The sequence below is a fragment of the Prionailurus bengalensis genome, chromosome F2 (assembly GCF_016509475.1).
Source record: "Prionailurus bengalensis isolate Pbe53 chromosome F2, Fcat_Pben_1.1_paternal_pri, whole genome shotgun sequence".
In the NCBI taxonomy this organism is placed as follows: domain Eukaryota; kingdom Metazoa; phylum Chordata; class Mammalia; order Carnivora; family Felidae; genus Prionailurus; species Prionailurus bengalensis.
In genome coordinates, this window is record NC_057353.1 from 44,983,512 (window position 1) to 45,005,934 (window position 22,423).

The 22,423-nt window shown below is 35.7% G+C and overlaps 1 protein-coding gene and 1 pseudogene across 1 annotated transcript in view; one reads left to right on the forward strand and one right to left on the reverse strand.

Annotated features, from left to right (window-relative positions):
• The window catches only part of STK3 (serine/threonine kinase 3), a 281,104-nt gene that overhangs the window by 238,061 nt on the left and 20,620 nt on the right, over positions 1 to 22,423 (reverse strand). The window contains exon 2 of the mRNA XM_043601459.1: positions 7,837 to 7,917. Coding sequence (XP_043457394.1) covers positions 7,837 to 7,917 — 81 coding nt within the window. The remainder of the gene's footprint in view (positions 1 to 7,836; positions 7,918 to 22,423) is intronic.
• Positions 18,154 to 19,991, forward strand: LOC122496122 (annotated as a pseudogene).

The following is a 22,423-nucleotide window of genomic DNA, read 5'->3' on the forward strand; positions in this document are numbered from 1 at the left end:
TAATAAAATGAATTTTATCCTATCCTCTGTTTCTTTAAGCTTTCCGAAGTAATTTCTTTAAAAAAAATTTTTTTAACGTTTATTTATTTTTGAGACAGAGAGAGACAGAGCATGAACGGGGGAGGGGCAGAGAGAGAGGGAGACACAGAATCAGAAGCAGGCTCCAGGCTCCGAGCCATCAGCCCAGAGCCCGACGCGGGGCTCGAACTCACGGACCGCGAGATCGTGACCTGAGCTGAAGTTGGACGCTTAACCGACTGAGCCACCCAGGCGCCCCCCGAAGTAATTTCTTTAATTTGATACTCAAAGACACCTTTGTGTGTATGTAGTCCTAATTTATGCACGTAAAAATACACACACACACATATACCTCCCCCCTTAAACATCTTATATGTATGTATACATATGTATGTATATAAACATGCAGGTGTGCATGCATACATATATATATATCTGTGTATATATATATATATTCCCTCAAAAGCCAATACAGAATTCAGTGGTGGGTTATCTACTGCGAATGAACACCATCACTCTCTTCTAAAGTCTCATTACTGCAAAAGAGAAGCTGGGAACCACATTTCCCAGAATTCCTTTCCTTGAATGGAACCTAGTTAAGCGTCTGACAATGAGAAGAATATGCACGAAATCTGAACGGCAAAAAGTTGAGGAGAACCATCATTCTCCAGATGTAGTTGGAGCAGATGCACTGACAAATATGACATATACGGTGGCTTCCTGCTGAGTTTTTGATGACCAATACATGTTGCTACAGAATAAGAGAGTTGGTGGGAGCTTCTCAAAGATTCTTAAGGATTCCAGTAGATTCCCAGTGAGCTTTTAAGAAACACTCATTTCAGTGTTTCAGGCAGAGATGTTTAGTGTTGGCTTCTCTGACCTTCATTAGCAAATTGGATGACCTCTGTATCTGCGGCCCTTCAACAAGTCATTTGAGCTCCTAATTTTATAATAAACTCTCTATAACCAGAGTACATCAAGGAGCTTTTCTTTTCCTGATCAAACCCTGCTACCAATAGTTTTTGGCATAGGAAGTGGTTCCAAGGGAAAGATCTTAACGATAAGAAGCTTGAATTAGTTCTTTCTTAGATCTGAAGACAGTAATGACTTCAATGCAAGTACAAATAGAATATTGACAGTCTATGGCATTCACTGGCAAAACAATTATTTAAATTATTACCCTTAGTTGCCTAAAGAGTAAGTAAAGCTTTAGAAGACTGAGTACCTGTGTCATTAGAACGTTACGATGAAAATAAGAGTACAAATACTATAGAACAGGCTATATTGGAAATATACTATAGAACAGGCCTACATTGGAAAAGTTACATAACAAATACGACAAGCTCAGAGCTTAAATTTCCAGCTCAAGACTGAGAACCAGAAAACTTCTGAATGCCCCAAAAGAATTTTTTAATTCTTATAGGCACAGGGCTGAGACTTCTGAAAATAAACTCAAGGTCCAATCTATGCTAGAAGCTGAATTACACTGCAAACTAAATTCACAACATCACCAGGTCTATTCTGTTAAAGTTAGACTTTTAACTATAAAGAGAGGTATCCAGTGAGTTGGTAATGAGACACTGAAGTAGACATTTATTAATCTGAGTACCTTGAACCCCCCAAACCTACCAAGCCTCCCTTGCCAACAAAAGCAACCCTATTCCCCAGTGGGAGAAGGGGAGCCTCACAATGCCTAAAGACTCCATAATGACCTCACCTGAGGCAGTCACTTTTCAGGGGAATGTAGATCCTCCTCCATCACCTCTCATTGCTTCCAGTCCTATAACTACACTCAAATCCCCAGACACCAGAGGGATGAATATAAAATCTGATGCAACAGCACCTTGCTTTTTCATACCAAAAAAGTTTTAAGATTATTGTCAGTTTTTATCAGAATTCTAAAGAATATGTATGGGAATAGATTCCAAGATTTCTAGGGAGAAAGGAATTCACAGATATGGATACAAGACCAGAAATTCCAGACCCAGTGTGTTATCTCAAACAGTTAGGAGTATGCTCCCAACAGTATGCTCAGCTAGTTAACTGAAACTTGGACTCTAAAGTGGCCAACAGAGAAATGCCAGAGATCCTCAGTATACATTAGAGAAAGGAGACCAAAGGTTCAAGTAGATAAGATACTGGAATGGATATATTATATTTGACTTGTTCACCGAACTCCTACTATGTTCACTGAGAGGGTCCAGAAGATACTCCCCTTACTAGCATCCTTGGAATCTCTATAGTGCAGGTCAGCGATAACAGAGATGCCAACAGTGAAATGGGCTCCCTAATTTTAATGAGAGATAGGATCCATAAAGAAGTGAAAAGAACTAGCAAAATCTTTCTACCAGAGACAAAGCAGGCATGAAAATCATAATGGGTAGCAAAGTAAGGCTGAATTTTCTTTTTTTTTATACATTTAAGTTTGGATATTAAAATTATGCTGGCTTCATAAAAATAACTGCAGTTATGTGCCCTTTAAAGACTTAGCTTTTTTTTTTTTTTAGTAAAATGCATATAACATAAAATACACCATTTTCAACACTTTTAAATGTACGATTCAGTGGCATTTAGTGCATTCTTAATGTTGTATCATCATTACTTCTGTCTAGCACCAAATCATTTGGAATCTCCTTTCTGGTCTCTGGACTTATCTATTCTGAATTCTTCATATAAATGGAATCATGTAATATATGGCTTTTGTATCTGGATTCTTTCACTAAATAGAATATTTTCAAGGTTCATCCTACTGTAGCATGTATCAGTACGTCATTCCTTTTAATGGATAAATAATATTCCATTGTACAGATATATCACATTTTATCCATTCACCAGTTGATAAACATTTCCACATTTGGCTCTTGTGAATACCAGTGCTATGAGCTGGTATCTTTTTTAATTAACAGAGATCTATCTTTCCATCTTTTCCATGGTAAATGATCTATTTAAGATTTACTTTTTTGAGGATCAATTAATATTATTATATATTTATATTTTATTATGAAATTTATAGAATTTACATTATGAAAACATCTACTTTTGGATTTTCAAATGAGTTGCCATTAGAGCAACATATAGTGGCCTCTAAATTCTTCAAACTGTTTCTCTTATTCCAAATTTTTTATCATTTTGCTCTTCTTTCTTTAGTCAAAGTCAGAAGAGGTTTAACTATTTTATTGATCTGCTCTAATAGTTTTTGTATTAATCATTTCTAAATTTTATTTTCTATTTCATTAATTTCAGCTTTTTCTTTTATGAATTCTCTTTTCCTAATTTTTTGGGTACATCTTATTATTTTTCTAAGTTCACCGTGTAAGCACTAAGTTCTTTTCTTTTGGTATTTCTTTGTTAGTAATGAAGGAATTTAAAACTAAATGTTTTCCCCTAATTACACCTTCTCTGGATTCCACAGATATTGGTATGATTTGTTCTCTTTTTCATTTTCTAAATAATTCATAGTTTCCTCTTTAATCTATAGGTTACCTCAGACTATGTGTACTAAATTCCAACAAGTATGGGTTTTATTATATTGTAATGATTTCTTTCTAATTTTAACAAACTATAATCAACAGTGAGACATACAAAATCTTTTTTTTTAATGTGTTAGTTTTTTAATCAATGCTTTATGAACACACCAAAAAAAGGAGGAATGCCAAAATATATGTTGTAATACAAGCACAGATATACACTGTATATTTATAAATATAATCAAGTTTGTTGATTACAATATTTAGATCCTCTATGTCTTTTTTTCTATTACTCTTGTCCAATTCTTAAAGAGATTTATGAAAATCTCCCATCTGAATATACTTTTATGAGACTCCCCTGACATTTCTAACAGCTTTCCTTCACAAATTTAACTGTCATAGTGACTGGCACATATACGTTTCATATAAATTGTCTTATATGCCACTACCTTAAGTCTCTCATTATTCTTTATTTGGATATTAACCCCTCTTTATTCACTTCAGATCTTTTAACTTTAACTAATTTACCTGATAAAAATATTGCCACTCCTATTTCTTTTTATTTTTATTTGTAGGATTATCTCTTTCTTATCGGCATCTCTAATAGGAACTATCCCTATATTTCTACCCTACAGGCCTCTTATAAATAGCATATTCCTAGATTTGTGCATTTTAATTGACCCTACTAGTTTGTCTTTTAATGGGATAACTGACATTTAGTGAACAATATATTTCATTTTATTCCTTCCAACTTACATTTAGCTTATTATTTTACATTTTTGTTTCCTCTATTTCCTTTTCCTCGCTCTCACTGGTTTACACCATTTTAATTGTTTTATGCCTTTCATCATTTTGAAAGTTCTTTTATACTCTGCCATTTCATTAAATGTCCCTATGTGCTAAAATTGAAACATTTCTCTACTATTATTTTAAATCATATTAACTATTCCTCTGTCTCACTGAGACACTCTATTTACAATCTATTACTCATTTTTTCCCGAGTAAAATGAGTCCCAACATCCTGAAAGATGGTCTTATGTTCACTTGCCTAACAAAGTCAAAACCTTTCAAGCTTATTAATAAGAACACCAGACAGAACAAATTAACAAACCTTGTGAGTCACTTTATGGCACATTTCTTGCCTTTCTTATATATATATATATACATATACATATATATATATATGTATGTGTGCATATGTGTGTGTGTGTGTGTGTGTGTGTATCCTACTTCTCTGAAAAACACAATTACTAGATTTAGCACAATCCAGTATTTTCAAATTCATATTGACTGCTACAAAGTATATTAATTTTAATTACTACTACTATTTTTTTCTTTCCACTTTTATTGAGATATATCTGACATACATAATATTGTAGTAGTTTAAGGTGTACAACATAATGATTTAATGTATGTATATACTACAAAATGATTACAAGTTTAGTTGACACCTAACAGCTCACAGAGTCAGAAAAAAGTTTTTTCTTATGATGAGAACTTTTAAGATCTACTCTCTTAGCAACACTGAAATCTTTAATATAGCATTGTTAACTAATCACCATGCTATATATGTACATCCTTGGAACTTATTTATCTTATAACTAGAAGTTTGTACCTTTTGACCCCCTTCACCCATTTCTCCCACTCCCCGTTATCCTCTCTCTGGAAACCACCAATTTGTTCTCTGTTTCTATGAGCTTGGCTTTTTAGATTCCACATATAAGTGAGATCATACAGTATTTCTCTCTCTCTGACTTATTTCACTTAACATAATGTCCTCTTTATGACCGAATAATATTCCATTATATATATGAATCTTCCTTGACTTATACGGCAGCTATGTCCTGATAAATCCATAGTAAGTTCAAAATATCTTAAGACGAAAATGCATTTAATATGTTTAACCTACCAGACATCCACAGCTTAGCCTAACCTATCCTAAATGTGCTCAGAACACTTACGTTAACCTACAGCTGGGCAAAGTCATCTAACACAAAGCTCGTTTTGTAATAAAGTGTTGAATATCTCATGTAATTTGTTGAATACTACGCTGTAAGTAAAAAACAGAATGGTGGTATGAGTACAAAATGGTTGTAAGTGTATTAACTGTTTACCTTCATGACTGCGTGGCTGAATAAGAATTGTGGCTTACTTCTGCCGCCTACCAACATAAGAAAGGTTATGATACTACATATCATTAGCCCAGGAAAAGATCAAAATTCAAAATTTGATATATGGTTTCTACTGAATGCATATCACTTTTGCACCATCATAAGTCAACCCAGATAAATTGGGGACCATCCATATATACCACATTTTCTTTACCCATCTGTATATACCATATTTTCTTTACCCATACAACCATCAATGGGACACTTACATTGTTTCTATGTCTTGGCTGTTGTAAATAATGGTGCACTGAACATGAAGATGCAGGTATCTCTTCAAGATGATGGTTTTGCTTCCTTCACATACATATACCCAGAAGAGAGACTGCTGGATCATACGGTAGTTCTATTTTTAATATTTTGAAGAACGTCTATATTGTTTTCTATAGTGGCTGCACCAATGTTCATTCCCACCAACAGGGCACAGCAGTTCCCTGTTCCCCACATCCTCACCAATACTTGTTATTTCTTGTCTTTTGGTAAGAGCCATTTTAACAAGTGTGAGGTGATAGCTCATTGTGGTTATGATTTACATTTCCCTGATGATTAATGATGTTGAGCATCTTTTCTTGCACCTGCTGACCATCTGGATGTCTTCTTTGGAAAAACATGTATTCAGATCCTCTATCCATTTTTTAATTAAAATGTTTGGGTTTTTTGCTATTAAGATGTATGATTTCTTTATATGTTTTGGATATTAACCCCTTATCAGATATATTACTTGCAAATATTTTCTCCAATTCTACAGGTTGCTTTTTCATTTTATTAATGGTTTCCTTCCACTGCAGACATTTTTTAGTTTGACACAGTCCCACTTACTTGTTTCATTTTTGCCTCTGTTACCTTTTCTTTGGGTGTCAAATCCAAAATGTCATGTCAAGACCAACGTCAAGGAGTTTACTGCCCATGTTTTCTTCTAGGAGTTTAAGTTTCAGGTTTTACATTCAAGTCTTTAATCCATTTTGAGTTGATTTTTGAGTATAAGACAGAAGCCCAGTTTCATTCTTTTGCATGTGGGTGTCCAGTTTTCCAACATCATTTATTAAAGAAATTCTCCTTTCCCCATTGTATATTCTTGGCTCCTTTGTTATAAATTAACTGATTATATATGCATGGGTTTGTTTCTGAGTTCTCTATATTGCTTCATTAAACTATGTAACTGTTTTTATACCAATACCATAATATTTTTATTACTACAGGTTTTTTTTAATGTTTATTTACTTTTGAGAGAGACAGAGCATGCGAGCAGGGGAGAGGCAGAGAGAGGGGCACAGAGGATCCAAAGCAAGCTCTGTGCTGACAGCAGACAGCCTGATGCAGGGCTCAAACTCACAATCCATGAGATCACGGCCTGAGCCGAAGTTGGACACTTAAACAACAGAGCCACCAAGGCACCCCTGATTACAACAGTTTTGTAATATTGTTTGAAATCAGGGAGCATGATGCCTCCAGATTAATTCTTTATTCTCATAATTGCTTTAGCTATTCAGGGTTTTCTGTAGTTCCAAACAAATTGTACAACAGTTTGTTCTATTTCTGTGAAAAATACCGTTGGTATTTTGTTAGGGACTGCAATGAATCTGTGGATTGCTTTGGGTAGTATGAACATTTTAACAATATGAATTCTCCCGATCTATGAGCACAAAATATCTTTTTGTCTTCAATTTCTTTCATCAATGTATTACAGCTTTCAATAAACAGATCTTTCACCTCCTTGGTTAAATTTTTCCTAGGTGTTTCCTTCTTTCTGATATAATTATAATTCATTTATAATCATTTTATTAATTCTAACAAATTTTGGGTGGACTCTGAGTTTTTCTATATAATATCATGTCATCTGCAAATAGAAACAATTTTATCTCTTCCTATTTCATTTGGATATTTTTATTTCTTTTTCTTTCCTAATTGCGCTTGCTAGGACTTCCTGTACTGTGTTAAATAAAAGTGGTGAGAGTGTTCATCCATGTCTTGCACCTGATCTTAGAAGAAAAGCTTTTAGTTTTTCACCACTGAGTATGATGTATGCCGTGGGCGTGTCATACATGGCCTTTATTATGTTGAAGTGTGTTCTCTCTATACTACTTCTATTCAATAAAATATACTCTAGTGAAAGATTAATATTATATAGTAATTTATAATTTTCTGTCATTACCTAATGCTACTTTCATATTTTTTGTACTTACCCTTCTCCAAGTTTCTCTAATACATCAAAAACTTCTTCAGGCTGCTTAGTCAGACTGTCTTCACTCAGCTTTTTTAGCTTACTGATGAAAAAAAGAGAGAGAGAAATATTTTAAGACTTTTTATAAAATTTTTAATTTCATTTTTAAGAGGTAATCTATTCAGATAGTTCAAAAATAAAACAATATAAAAAACATAAGGCAAATAGTCTCGTTTCAATCCCTATTCCTAATCTTCCCAGAACACCTCAAATGACTACTTTTATTAGCTTGTTATGTAATCTTTATACAAATATGAATATATATTTTTACTTCTCACCCTTTTTAACACATAAGATAGCATTTTATACACACTCTTTCTACCCACACTGTTATAACTTTGCTGTTTTCATTTAACAACATGTAGCCTATATTGGAGAATCTACAACACAAGTACATAGAAAGCATCCCCATTCATTCTTTTTTACATTTACATCCTACACTATTGCAAAGATGTAGCATCTCTTACAAATCACTTTTTTATGAATATCTAGGTTTCCTTTTGCTATTATAAACAACACTGCACTGGATAAATGTATACGTAAGTCAGTTCACACATGTTCCAGTGCATCTGTAGGATAAATTCCCAGAAGTGAAACTGCAAGATCCAGAGAATACATATACACATACATACACACACAAAAAAATATAGAAGCATATGTATTGAACAAGTATATGTACTATAAGCATAATCATATTTGATAACAAATAATACAATATAATCACTATAGTAACAACTACATAGCAATTATTAAGGTTATTGATTACATTTTACGTTTTATCTACTATAACTGTATGTTATATAAATATATACGTATAGTGATAGATACTAGCAAACTGCCCTCCAGGGAGCTTGCACCAATTTATTATCCTACCACTAATACATGAGAGAGACTCTTCCCCCACAATTTCACCAACAAAGTATTTAACTACATATCTGGATTTCAGCCAATATGTTAGCTGAAAATGTGTCACTCAGAATAGATTTAATTTGTATTTCTCGTATTCTGAGTGAAACTGAGTATCTTTTAACATCATTATGAAACTAGACCATCTATTCATTTCCTTTGTTCATTTCTCTTCAAGTTTTTTGGTCTTTTTCTTATCTATATACAAGGTAAACTTGCCTTTGTTTAGGTTTCAAATATTTTCAATTGTATTTTGACTTCACTTATGAGGTTTTAGTTTTCTACTCTATCTGACTTCCACATTGCCATAATGAAATGTGTTCTTGTTTTGTTTTGCCTTCTTTAAAAATCATCTATATGTATGGCATATGCAGATATCTGGAAACAGAGGTGAGAAGGATTATGCATGGTGAATTTGATAGAACAAAGTTAATTCAGTATGAATGAAATGTCATGTATGAAGAACTAAAATAATTCAGTATGAATAAAGAAAAAGTGAACAGGATGTAGAGGTAAGCAAAGTCAAATTTTAAAAAAGCTTTGTAAACCATGTTAAGGAACTCTTTTTTAAAAACTATCACTTCCCATATAGAAAATCTGAACAGACCAATTAGTAGTAACAATATTGAAATGGTAATCAAAACATTATCAAAGGATAATCAGAATCAGGCTCAGGTCACAATCTCACAGTTCGAGTCCCACATCAGGCTCTGTGCCTGCTTCAGATCCCTTCCTCCATTTTAGGACACACAAAGGTGCTCACTATGAAAAAGAAAGCAAGCTTTCACCTGAATGTGACCATTCTGGCACCTTGATCTTGGACTTCCAAGCTTCCAGAACTATGAGAAACAAATCTGTTGTTTATAAGCTACCTGGTCTGTGGTATTTGTAGCGGCCTAAACAGACCAAGACAAAAACCCAAAGTTTGTTTTTTGAAAAGACCAACAAAATTAATAAACCCTAGACAAACAAAGCTAGACTTAAAAGAGAGAGAGAGAGAGAGAGAGAGAGAGGGAGGGATAGGGAGAGAGAGAGAAGACTCAAACAACCAATATTAGAAATGAAAGAGGGGACATCAAAACTCATGCTCACAGAAATAAAAACAATTATAGGAAAATACTATGAATAATTATACACCAACAAATCAGATAATGTAGGAGAAATGGTTAAATTCTTAGAAATACATAATCTATCAAGATTGAATCCTGAAAAAATAAATATTCTCAGTAGATGTGTAAATACTAAGGAGATTGAAGGAGTAATAAAAAATCTCTCAACAAAGAAAAGCCCAGGACTAAAGGGCTTCACTGGAGAATTCTATCAAACATCTAAGGAAGAATTAACACCAACATTCCTCAAACTCTTCCAAAAAACTAAAGAGTAAAGAACACTTCCAAATTTATTCTGAAAGGCCAGCATTACTATGAACCAAAACCACATACAGCATGAAAACTACAGACCAATATCCTTAAATACTGATACAAAAATCCTCAACAAAATACTAGCAAACCAAATTCACAGCACATTAAAAGAATTATACACCATGAACAAGTGGAATTTACACCTGTAATGTAATAATGGTTCAACAAATGAAATGCAATCATTTGTTTAAAATTAAGTGCAAAAATCACATGATCATCTCCAGTGATGCAGAGAAAGTATTTAGCAAAATTCAATATCCTTTCATGATAAAAACACTCACACTAAAACTATTAAAAATAACATAAAATAACAATAATGAGGATGTGAAGAAATTGGAACTCTTTTTTTTTTTTTAATTTTTTTTTTCAACGTTTATTTATTTTTGGGACAGAGAGAGAGAGACAGAGCATGAACGGGGGAGGGGCAGAGAGAGAGGGAGACACAGAATCAGAAACAGGCTCCAGGCTCTGAGCCATCAGCCCAGAGCCCGACGCGGGGCTCGAACTCACGGGCCGCAAGATCGTGACCTGGCTGAAGTCGGACGCTCAACCGACTGCGCCACCCAGGCGCCCCATGAAATTGGAACTCTTGTGCACTGTTGGTGGGAATGTAAAGTGGTGCAGCCATTATGGAAAACAATATGAAGATTCCTCAAAAAATTAAAAATAGAACTACAATATAATCCGTTGATCCCACCTCTGGGTACATATACAAAAGAACTCAAAGCAGCATCTTAAAGAAATATCTGTGTACCCCATGTTTACAGCATTATTCTAAATAGCCAAGAGGTGGAAACAACCAAATGTCCATCAACAGATGAAAAGACAACCAAAATATGGTATAGGCATACAATGGAATAGTATGCAACTTTCAAAGAATGAAAACTGTCCTGGGGCACCTGGATGGCTCAGTCAGTTAAGTGTTGGACTCTTGATTTCAGCTCAGGTCATGATCTCACAGTTCAGTTCATGAGTCTGAGCCCCACGTTGGGCTCCACACTAATAGTGCACAGCCTGCTTGGGATTCTCTCTCTCTCTGCCCCTCCCCCACTCGCTCGCGCGCGCGCGCGCGCGCTCTCTCTCTCTCTCTCTCAAAATAAATAAACATTAAGAAAAAAAAAGAATGAAACCTACAACATGGATGAACCTTGAGGACATCACATTAAGTGAAATAAGCCAGTCACAAAAGGACAAATACTGCATAATTCCACTCACATGACATATCAGTCAAAATTATAAAAACAAAAGTGGAAAGGTGGTTGCCAAGAGCTGGGGGTAAAGAGGAAGTAGAATTCATGTTTAGTGGGTACAGAGTCACAGTGTCGCAAGGTAGCAAAGTTCCAGATATCTGTTGAACAACATTATGAATATACTTAATACTACCGAACTTAAAAATTTCTTAAGATAATAAATTTAATGTTTTGGGTGTCTGTTTGTTTGTTTGTTTGTTTGTTTTACCACAGCTTTAAAAAAGAGGTCTTATGGGGCACTTGAGCGGTTCAATTGGTTGAGCATCACACTCTCAGTTTCAGCTCAGGTCATGATCTCATGGTTCGTGAGTGCAAGCCCCACATCAGGCTCTATGCTGACAGAAGGGAGTCTGCTTGGGATTCTGTCTCTTTCTGTGTTCCTCCCCTACATGCATGTGCATACTCTCTCCCTCAAAATAAACATCTAAACTAAACAAACAAAAAATAAACACAGGGTCTTAGTGACTTAGAAAAACAGAAAAAAAGAAAAATGTCTCCATTTTTTCATTTATTTAAAACATAACTGTTTAAACCAAAAATAACGACTAACATGGGGTTAAATAACACATGTACAAGTAAAATATAGTACAAAGCAGCACAAAGGAAGAGAGATGAGAAAGATATGTACTCTTACAAGGGCCTCACATGATGTGTGAAGTGGTATAAAAGTATTTGAAAAAAGGAGCGTCTGGGTGGCTCAGTCGGTTAAGCGTCCGACTTCAGCTCAGGTCATGATCTTGCTCTTCGTGAGTTTGAGCCCTTCACCGGGCTCTCTGTGCTGACAGCTCAGAGCCTGGAGCCTACTTAGGATTCTGTGTCTCCTTCTCTCTCTGTCCTTCCCCCACACGTGCTCTGTTTCTGTCTCTTAAATAAACATTAAAAAAATTTTTTTTAAGTATTTGAAGAAATATTTTTGATAAGTTAAAGATTCATATTGTAAACCTTCGAGGAATCACTAAAAATAGAAAGCAACGAGGGGCGCCTGAGTGGCTCAGTCAGTTAGGCGTCAGACTTCAGCTCAGGTCGTGATCTCACGGTTCCTGAGTTCGGGCCCCAGAATGGGCTCTGTGCTGACAGCTCAGAGCCCGGAGCCTGTTTCAGATTCTGGGTCTCCCTCTCTCTCTGACCCTCCCCTGTTCATGCTCTGTCTCTGTCTCTCAAAAATAAACATTAAAAAATTAAAAAAAAAAAAAAGGAAAGCAATGAGGTACCACTAATTCATCAATAGTGGAGATAAAATGGAATAAAAATTACTCTATCCAAAAAGGCATGAGTTGGGATGGGGCGGGGCAGGGGGGGGGGTAGGGAAGGAAAAAAGAACAGATAGAGACAAACAGAAAAAAATGGGAAGACTGTAGATTTAAACTAAAATATATCAGGAAATCCCCCTACTTTTGGCTATGATAGTGTGAAGAGGCTGACATATGCTCCTCAAACAAAAACACTGAACAAGTTGTCAAAATCAACCAGCTTATGACTCAAAAAATTGAAACAAAAGCAGCCAACATATTGAAAAGCATTTATTCTTAAAACCTTGCAATGGCTTTGAGTAACAACAGAAAGACTGTGTGGCCTTCCAGCCTAGGGCTGTTACCATCACCTGTCCCCCAATTCCATCAGTAGCAAGAACTACAGTTTTACTAGGACAAGCTTGACTATGAAAAGTAGCAACTTTGCTGCCAGAAAAAAATGGGCTCAATTTGGGACATGAATCAAAAACTGGCAGTTTTGTCAACTAAAGATGGTAAGCCTAATAATAAACAAATTGTCAAACCCACAGCTTTGACATTCAAGCTTGGGTAAACAACAAACTAGTCAGAAATTTAACAGGAAGAATCTGAAAATGAAAGGGTGAGATGAGTTCTCCATATATCATGGCTGACTAGAAAAATATGCACACAAGCATAGGAGACCCAACAAAAACCCATGAAAAGTAAAAGCCAAAAAAGACTTGAAAACTAGCTACAGCTTTGAATGCTCTCCCCCAATACATACACAGCTATATCAGCAGACAGTAGAAGGCATAAAGGTTCAAGGTGTTTAAGCACAACCTCTGCCCAAATCACTGGCTGATCACTAAGTTATGTAGAAAAGAGGCAATTTCAAATAATCCTGGCTACAAAATAAAAAATTAAAAAAAGAGCAGAGGCATTAATAGCCAAATACTGCAAGAAGATAAATGCCACAGTTTAACTCCAAGGAGGTATAAAAAGAAAAAAAAAACTGGAGGAAAAAGGAGAGAAACTAGAGTGTCTACAGTGTATTATTTTAAAAGTCTAGTTTTAAACAAAACAACAACAACAAAAAGATTATGAAACATACAAAGAAACAGGAAAGCATATTCAGGAAGCAGTCAATAAAGAGCAATCAACAGAAAAGAAAACAGTCATAGAAAATGATTTACAGGGGTGCCTGGGTGGCTCAGTCAGTTAAGCGTCAGACTTCAGATCAAGTAGTGATCAAGCAGTTCATGAGTTCGGGCCCCACTTCGGGCTCTGTGGTGACAGATCAGAGCCTGGAGCCTGCTTCAGATTCCGTGTCTCCCTCTCTCTCTGCCCCTCCTCCACTTACACTCTGTCTCTCTCTCAAAAATAAATAAAATTTTTAAAATTTTTAAAAAAGAAGAAGAAAAATGATTTACAGTGGACCTAGATATTGAATATATACGAAAAAGGTTTCAAATTGGTTATTTTAGATATGCTTAAAAAGATGAATCTGTGTTCAAGAAATTAAAGAAAAATATCTTGAAAATGACTCAACAGAGAATCTCAATAGACGAATAGAAACTAATACACATGTAAAATTTAGACTTGAAAAATAAATCTTTCATAAAAAATATACTAGAAGAACTCAACAGCATATCTGAGATAAAAGATGAAAGAATAAAAAAAAGATGAAAGAATCAATAGACTTTCAGATAGCTGAATAAAAGAGAGAAAGAGAGAAGATGAAGAAATAGTCTCAGAGACTGGTGATACATACAACATAGCAATACACATGTAATGGGAGTCTCAGGAGAAAAGAGAGACTAAGGGGCAGAAACAATTATTTGAAAAAACAGTAGCTGAAAACTTCCCAAATTTGAAAAATTAAGGTTTAAAAAGCATTAATGTACACATCCAAGAGGTAAACAAATCCCAAGTAGGATAAACACAAAAAGATCCACAGCTAGACACACCGTAGTCAAACTGCCAAAAGACAACTGAAAATGACTCATCATGAACAGCAGAACAAGAAGAATATGAGTAACAGCTGACTTCTCATCAGAAACCATGCCAGTCAGAATACAGTGAAAGGAAACACTCAAAGTGCTGAAAGAATTCTAAATCCAACAAATTCCTCTTCCAAAAATGAAGGGGAAATAAGGACATCCCCAGATAAACAAAAACGGAAAGAATCTCTTGCTAGGAGAGCTTCTCTACAAGAAATAATGAAAGAACTTCTGGATTAAAGGAAATGGTAAATATTTGCATAAACATAAAAGATGAATTTATCTTAAAAAACAAAAGACTGTTTGAATCAATAATTATAGTACTGTATTACTGAAGTAACATTCTGAGGTATTATACACACACACACACACACACACACACACTACACATAATAAAACAAAGGGAAAGGAAATGGAGCTATATTGAAGCAAACTTGCTATATTTTACCGGAATTAAGTCAACCCAAAATTGGTTATAATAAAGACACATACTATAATCCCTTGAGCAACTATTAAGAAAAAAAAAACTGGAGGGGCGCCTGGGTGGCTCAGTCGGTTAAGCGTCCGACTTCAGCTCAGGTCACGATCTCGCGGTCCGTGAGTTCGAGCCCCGCGTCGGGCTCTGGGCTGATGGCTCAGAGTCTGGAGCCTGTTTCAGATTCTGTGTCTCCCTCTCTCTGCCCCTCCCCCATTCATGCGCTGTCTCTCTCTGTCTCAAAAATAAATAACCATTAAAAAAAAAAAAGAAAAAAAAACTGGAGAAAAATGCAGTTAACAAAATTCTATTGGTTAGTTACATTAAATATATATGGAGTCAAATCACTCAATTAAAAGAGAGATTGTGAGACTGGATTAAAAAGGCAAGATCCAACTACATTCTATCTACAAAAAAAACTCACACAAAGACATTAAATAAAAGGATGGAAAATACATACCATGAGAAACTAATCAAAACAAAGCTAAAGTGGCTGTATTAATATCAGGCAAAGAAGACTGCAGAGAAATTAATGCCACCAGAGATAAAGAAGGATATTTCATAATGACAAAAGGATCAATTTATCAAGAAGACAGAACCCTACACATGTAAGCACCCTGAAACATAGCTATAAAACCATGGAACAAAAACTGAAAGAACTGAAAGGAGAAAAGTACAAATCCAAAATAATAATCACTGGAGATTTTGACACTCCTCTCTCAGTAATTTACACAATAAGTTTACCAAAATATCAGTAAGGATACACAAGACAAACAATACTATCAACCAATTTAAGTTCTTTATTTCATGTCTTTTATTTCTAGTATCTTTATTTACCTTTTTTTTCCCAATAATTTCCATTGCTCTGGTGAATTCTCCTGACTCTTCACTGGTGTTGTCCACCTTTCACCAGATACTTTTAACATAGCAATCACTGTAATTTCAAAGTCCCTGTATGACAGTTCCAACATCTGGATCATCTCTGATTTTGGTTTGGCTGACTATTTCATCTTTTGACAAAAGATCGCTTTCCTTGCTTTTGGGGGTGATGTACTATTTTCACTTGAATCCAAGACACAAACACACACATGCAAACACTGATATAAAATTACCTAGTAGAAGTGGCTCTGGGGGAAAAAAAATGTGATACAGGAATTGTACTCTAATATATAAAGAATTTTTATCAATAGTACAACAAAAACCCAAAGATAAAAATGGCAAAAAATACGTGCAAACATTTCACAAAAAATATACAAATGGCTAATAAGCACATTGCGTCATGAGGGAAATGAAAAATAAAACTACAATAAAGTAATACCACCCACAAAAATGGCTAAAATTATAAAGACAATAACAAGTATTAATAAGGATATGGAACAAGAGGATCTCTCTCATACATTGATATTGGAAATGAAAAATTAGTCAATTCAAAAAACAGGTTAGCAGTTGTTATAAACTTTTAGGCACACACTTATACAAACCAGCAATTCTACTCCTAGGTATTTAAGAACCTATGTCCACCAAAGACTTGTACACAAAAACTCATAGCGGCCTTATTCAAAATCAAAAACTGGAAGAAAAAAAAAATTCCAGAGGTGCCTGAGAGGTTCAGTTAAGTGTCCTAACTCTTGATCTCAGCTCAGGTCTTGATCTCAGGGTCGTGAGTTCAAGCCCCACACTGGGCTCCAAGCAGGGCATAAAACCTACTTTTAAAAAAATTCCAAATGTCCATGAACTAGCAGATGAATAAACAAACTATGGTAAATCCATACACTGGAATAATACTCATAATAATAATAATAATAATAATAAAACCTAACAAACTACTACATTCAAGATCTCGAACAAATCTCAAAATGACTACTGCTGAACCAAAAAAAAGCCAAACTAAAAGAGTGAACCTTATTCTATGCAAATTATATGTCTATAACATTTACCCAAAAAAGTTGTAAGGAAATTATTGGTGATTACAGCAAGAGCAATTTAGTGGAGTGGTAAAGGCAGAAACCAAACTGCAATGCTTTGAGACAACAGAATAAAGTGAAGAGGCAGAGACAACAATTATGGATCGCAGTCCACTTGGAAGTTTCTGGAAAGGATAAGTGACTGGAGACATGAGTTTGAGAAGGAACATAAAGCCAAACAAACAAAAACCATTAGAAATGCTTGAAAAAGGGTAAATGATATTTTGAATGAATTAGTAAAATAAAGGAAAATTGAAAATACAAGTGAGAACAAGACATAACTACTAAAGCACGTCCCTGAAAAGGGTGGAAGAATGAGATGGAAAGCACATGTGGATGGGACTGCTTTAACCTCAAAGGGTTGCAGACACCTCTCTCATAATAGGAGGATATGACAGGCAGACTTAAACAGTAAATGGTAGAAAGTTAAGGGAGCTCTCATATACTGACTTCTATTTGCTTTAGGAAGTCAGAGGGATATTCATCTGCTGTGAGTGAGGAAGTTAAAGTCTGAGATTTGAGAATATAAAACTGTATTTGAAATAGCCAGAGTAGAGAACCAAAACAAAACAAAAAAATCTCATGAAGTTTAACAGGATTACTAGATAGCACTACAGGCCTTGTTGAGGCTTGTTGAGGCCTTGTTGAGGCCTTGTTAGAGACCGTCAATTTAAAATGGTAATCTTCGAAGTTTCATATTTTCTTCATCACTGCTCACAAGTCTTTTTTTTTTTTTTTTTTTTTTTGAGAGAGAGAGAGAGAGAGTGCGTGAGCAGGGGAGGGGCAGAGAGAGAGAGACAGGATCCGAAGCGAGCTCTGTACTGACAGCAGACAGCCTGATGTGGGGTTCGAACTCACGAACTGTGAGATCATGACCTGAGCCAAAGTCGGACACTTAACCAACTGAGCCACCCAGACGCCCCATTGCTCACAGGTCTTAAAGCAGGCAAGGAGAAAGCAAACAGCAAAATCTGACATTGTGCCAGACACATGCCACATAAGAACAATGAGACAAAGGAGTTAAAGATAGGGGTAAAAGAACAGCTGAAGATATGGACCAGGTAAGAAAGAAAGAAAAATAGGAAGGGGCTAATGAGCAGGGGAAAAGAGCAAAGCAGATACCATGAACCAAAGACTATATCCGTACCAGAAAGAGAAGTCAGTCTCTTAAATTTTCAAAAATATTCACTATTATACCTCAGAAAGCAAGGGTGCTTCGTGTCCTTCATGGCTAAGCAAGCATCAGTAGCTCAAGTGAGCCATGCACATGATATAGTGAGGGAGACAGCCTTATACTAACAAATCTCTTTAATACTAAACCAAAAGGTAATGTAACCACTACATACTTCTTCAGAAGTTATGAAAGTTTTCTTCAAAGCAGGCTCATAATCTGGCTCACTTTAAACAAACAAGTCATAGGTCCTCTAAAACGTATCCAGTAATTTAATTAACTCAATGAGAATTTTCTATTAGTCCACAGGTCTCATTTTCTCAACATGTTGAATAAGTGAAATGTCACTAATGTAACTTAAGCAAAAAGATGGTCTCTAGGGTGTCTGTCAAGTGAAAACACATGATTTATTTTCATAAACAATTCCTGGTTTATGTCGTTTGTCTTTATTTCCTCTTTCCCTTTCTGGTGTTTTAAATGAAAACGAATCATTTCAATTATGGTTTAATTTTAAATAACTTTTATATTGTCTGCTTTGAAAACCCTTACAGCTTAAAAAACTCATACTTAGGGTCGGCTGGGTGGCTCAGTCACCCAGGGTCATGAGTTCAAGCCTCACACCTAGGGTGAAGCCTACTTTAAAAAAACTCATAATTAAAAGCCAATTTAAAATATATATACACATTGGGGTGCCTGGGTGGCCCAGTTGGTTGAGCATCCAACTTTGGCTCAGGTCATGATCTCGCAGTTTGTGGGTTCGAGCCCCACGTCAGGCTCTGTGCTAACGACACGGAGCCTGGAGCCTGCTTCAGATTCTCTATCTCCCTCTCTCTCTGCCCCTCCCCTGCTCAAGCTCTGTCTCTCTCTGTCTCTCAAAAATAAACATTAAAAAAAAAATTAAAATATATACACACACACACACATAAACACATTTTCCTATTTTATTGCCTTGGTAAACACAACGTCACAAGTGTAATTTCTTCTATACTTGACATATGGTTTTTAACACCTCAGAATTTCATTATAATTACATGTATTTAATCAGATATCCAAAAAAATTCTTAATGAGTGTCTTTAGAACATACGCCCTCCCAGGTGCTGGGGAATTCTGTGAAGAACAAATCACCCACAAGATATTTCTCTCATAGAACGTGATAGATAGGGTTTATTGCATACTTAAGCAGACATATCCCAGAATTGTCTTTTTAAAACAAGTAAGTGGCAGTCCTTTCCAGGCGGTGTGGGACGGAGCGGCCACCAGGCTGCAAAGTAACAGACCTAAGTTTTACTGTGACCGCTGCAACACATACCTCACCCACAAATCTCCCTCTGAGAAAAAGACGCACCGCAGCAGTAGGAAACACAAAGAGAATGTGAGAGACTACCATCAGGAATGGATAGAAGAGCAGGTTCAGAACCTGGTCGAGAAAACAACCATGTATTTCAACAAGAGAGGATAGCTCCTACTCCATTCTCTGTTCCTCCTCCTGCAGGGGCAATGATCCCACAGTCTCCTGGGCCCTCCTCACCCCACATGGGGGCCCTTCCATGATGCCAATGATGGGCCCTCTTCCTCCTGGGACAATGCCAGCGGGACCTCCTGGAATGAGGTGGCGCACCAGAGGCCACATGCCAGTGACTCCTGGGCCCCCACTGATGACTTCCCACCGTCCCATCATGGTGCCCACTCAGCCAGGAATGACTCAACCAGACAGGTAAGGAGAGACAGGAACCTCTTTATACCCATCTTATATTAACTTGTTCTACTTTACCAAGAGATCATGGTGCTGTGATTCTGGGTGTTTTCCAGCAGCATGACAGGGAAGGCTTGCTCCCCCTTCCTATCAAAGAGAGAATAGTTTTTATAGGGGAGCAGAGGGACCAAAAAAAAAAAAAAAGCAATTTTCATTCGTATTATGAAATGTGAAAATAAAATTGTCAAGTGTTTTAGTTTAAAAAAACAAAAAGCAAGTAAGTGGCTAATATAATCTGGCTTTCCTGCCACTTGACTTTCCATCTCATAAAGCAGGAGAAAACATCATCTATTATACTGACATTGCTAATACCATGAAGAAAAAGAGTCTTCTCTCACAGTGTTTTCAAACATTAGAATTCCTTTTTTTTTTTTTTTAGCTATAACCAATTTCTCTAGTAACCGAGTATTTATATGCCCATTTCAACCTTGCCCCCATCCATAAGCTTATTTATCTCACTTTTGTGTTTCCTGTTCAATGTAAGAATTTCTGTTAATATTTTTTCCAAGATCCCAATACAAAGTTTTCTACACCTTCAATGGGAAGGTGGGGGAATCATTCTAGATAGACTAGTCTCAGTTTTCTACAAATTCCCCTCAATATTTTATCATTTCAAGAATAAGGTACAATTAAAATTATACCTCAGATAATGGTATTATGGTGATATATTGTTTAATATTCTTATCTTTTAGAGATGCATAGTGAAATAGTTAAGAATGCTATGATATGATACCTGAGATTATTTCAAATTATTAAAGGATAGGGTGTGTGTATGGAAATATAAATTATGCAAGATTGGCCAGATGTTAAAAAATGTTCAAACTGAGCAACGGGCACACAGAGGTTTACTCTCTCTTCTGTACAAAACTACGTTTCAAGAGGAAATGGTAAGAAGTAAATCAACTGCGATTGATCTTAGATAAATGGAAACAAAAAGTGTGTATTTGTTGTAAATTATGCCAAAATTTAGAAGTAAATTAAATGTCTCAACCTATATTAATTAAGTATGGAATATCTCTTCATGAGATTATCAAGTAGCCACTAAAAATCACGCTGTAGAAAACTCACTGACATGAAACAAGTGAGCAATATTGCTAAAAGAAAAAAGAGCAGAACACAACCTAATGCGCACATAATTAAATCATTTTCAGGTTTTCTTTTAAATGCAGATGTACCTTGGGGCACCTGGGTGGCTCAGTCGGTTAAGCAGCCGACTTCGGCTCAGGTCATGATCTCGCGGTCCGTGAGTTCGAGCTCCGCGTCAGGCTCTGTGCTGACCGCTCAGAGCCTGGAGCCTGTTTTGGATTCTGTGTCTCCCTCTCTCTCTGACCCTCCCCCGTTCATGCTCTCTCTCTCTCTGTCTCAAAAATAAATAAACGTTAAAAAAAATTAAAAAAAATAATAATAAATGCAGATGTACCTGCATATGTGCAGACACACACACATACTGGCACCAAACTACTAGCAGACTCTGTTCTGTTCACGGCTATGTCCCCAGCACTAAAAACTGCCTAGGACATAATAGGAATTCAAATATTTGCATGTAAATATTTTAGGATTCCAAGCAACAAGGTTTGATTTTGGGAAGTGGCTCTCCTCTATTCTTTTGTTTCATAAGGTTTCTAAAATAAACATTCATTTTTTTTTTTTTTACGTAATTGGGAGAAACCTTAAAAAATTGTATCTTGTAAAAAAATTAAAATTTTTCCACATGACTCACTGTTTCATGAAATGCATTTCATAAAGTCATTTTATACACTGAAAAGAAAGGTCTCTTCTATAAGCTGAATTAATAAACTGACCTAGACAATAAAAACTACTAAAAACAATATCTGTTAGTCAGTCTTATTCTTGTGAGTGAATTTTGCAACTGCTTAGGAAATACAATCTTTACAAGAACTAAATGTTCTAAAATGAATCTTCAACCTGGGTACAAAAAACAGATAAAACTAGATTTAAAAAAAATCTATCCATTTATATTCATTTAATATACACTTACTGAATTTGTAGACAATAAACTACATGCTGGGATAATACAAAGAAAATTAAGATAAAGCCTTTGACAACTCAGAGCTCCTAAGATAGTATGAAAGACAGATACCTAAGAGCTAAATGAAAGAGAATAATAAAGGTAGTTAACATTTATTAGGGTTTTTATTGGCCCTGTGCTGAGTGCTTAACAAGCATTTTCTCATTTAATCTCTGTAACAATCTCTATGGTAGTTACTAAAATATTCTCAGTTTATAAGTAAGAAAACTAGGTGTTAAGTAACCTCCCCAGTTACTAGGTTAATAAACAGCAAAACAAAATCAGACCAATGTCTGCCCAAGATACAGCACAGAGCCTCTCGCCATTAGGAAGCTAGCAAATACCAAAGCATGCTCGTTAATTTCCAT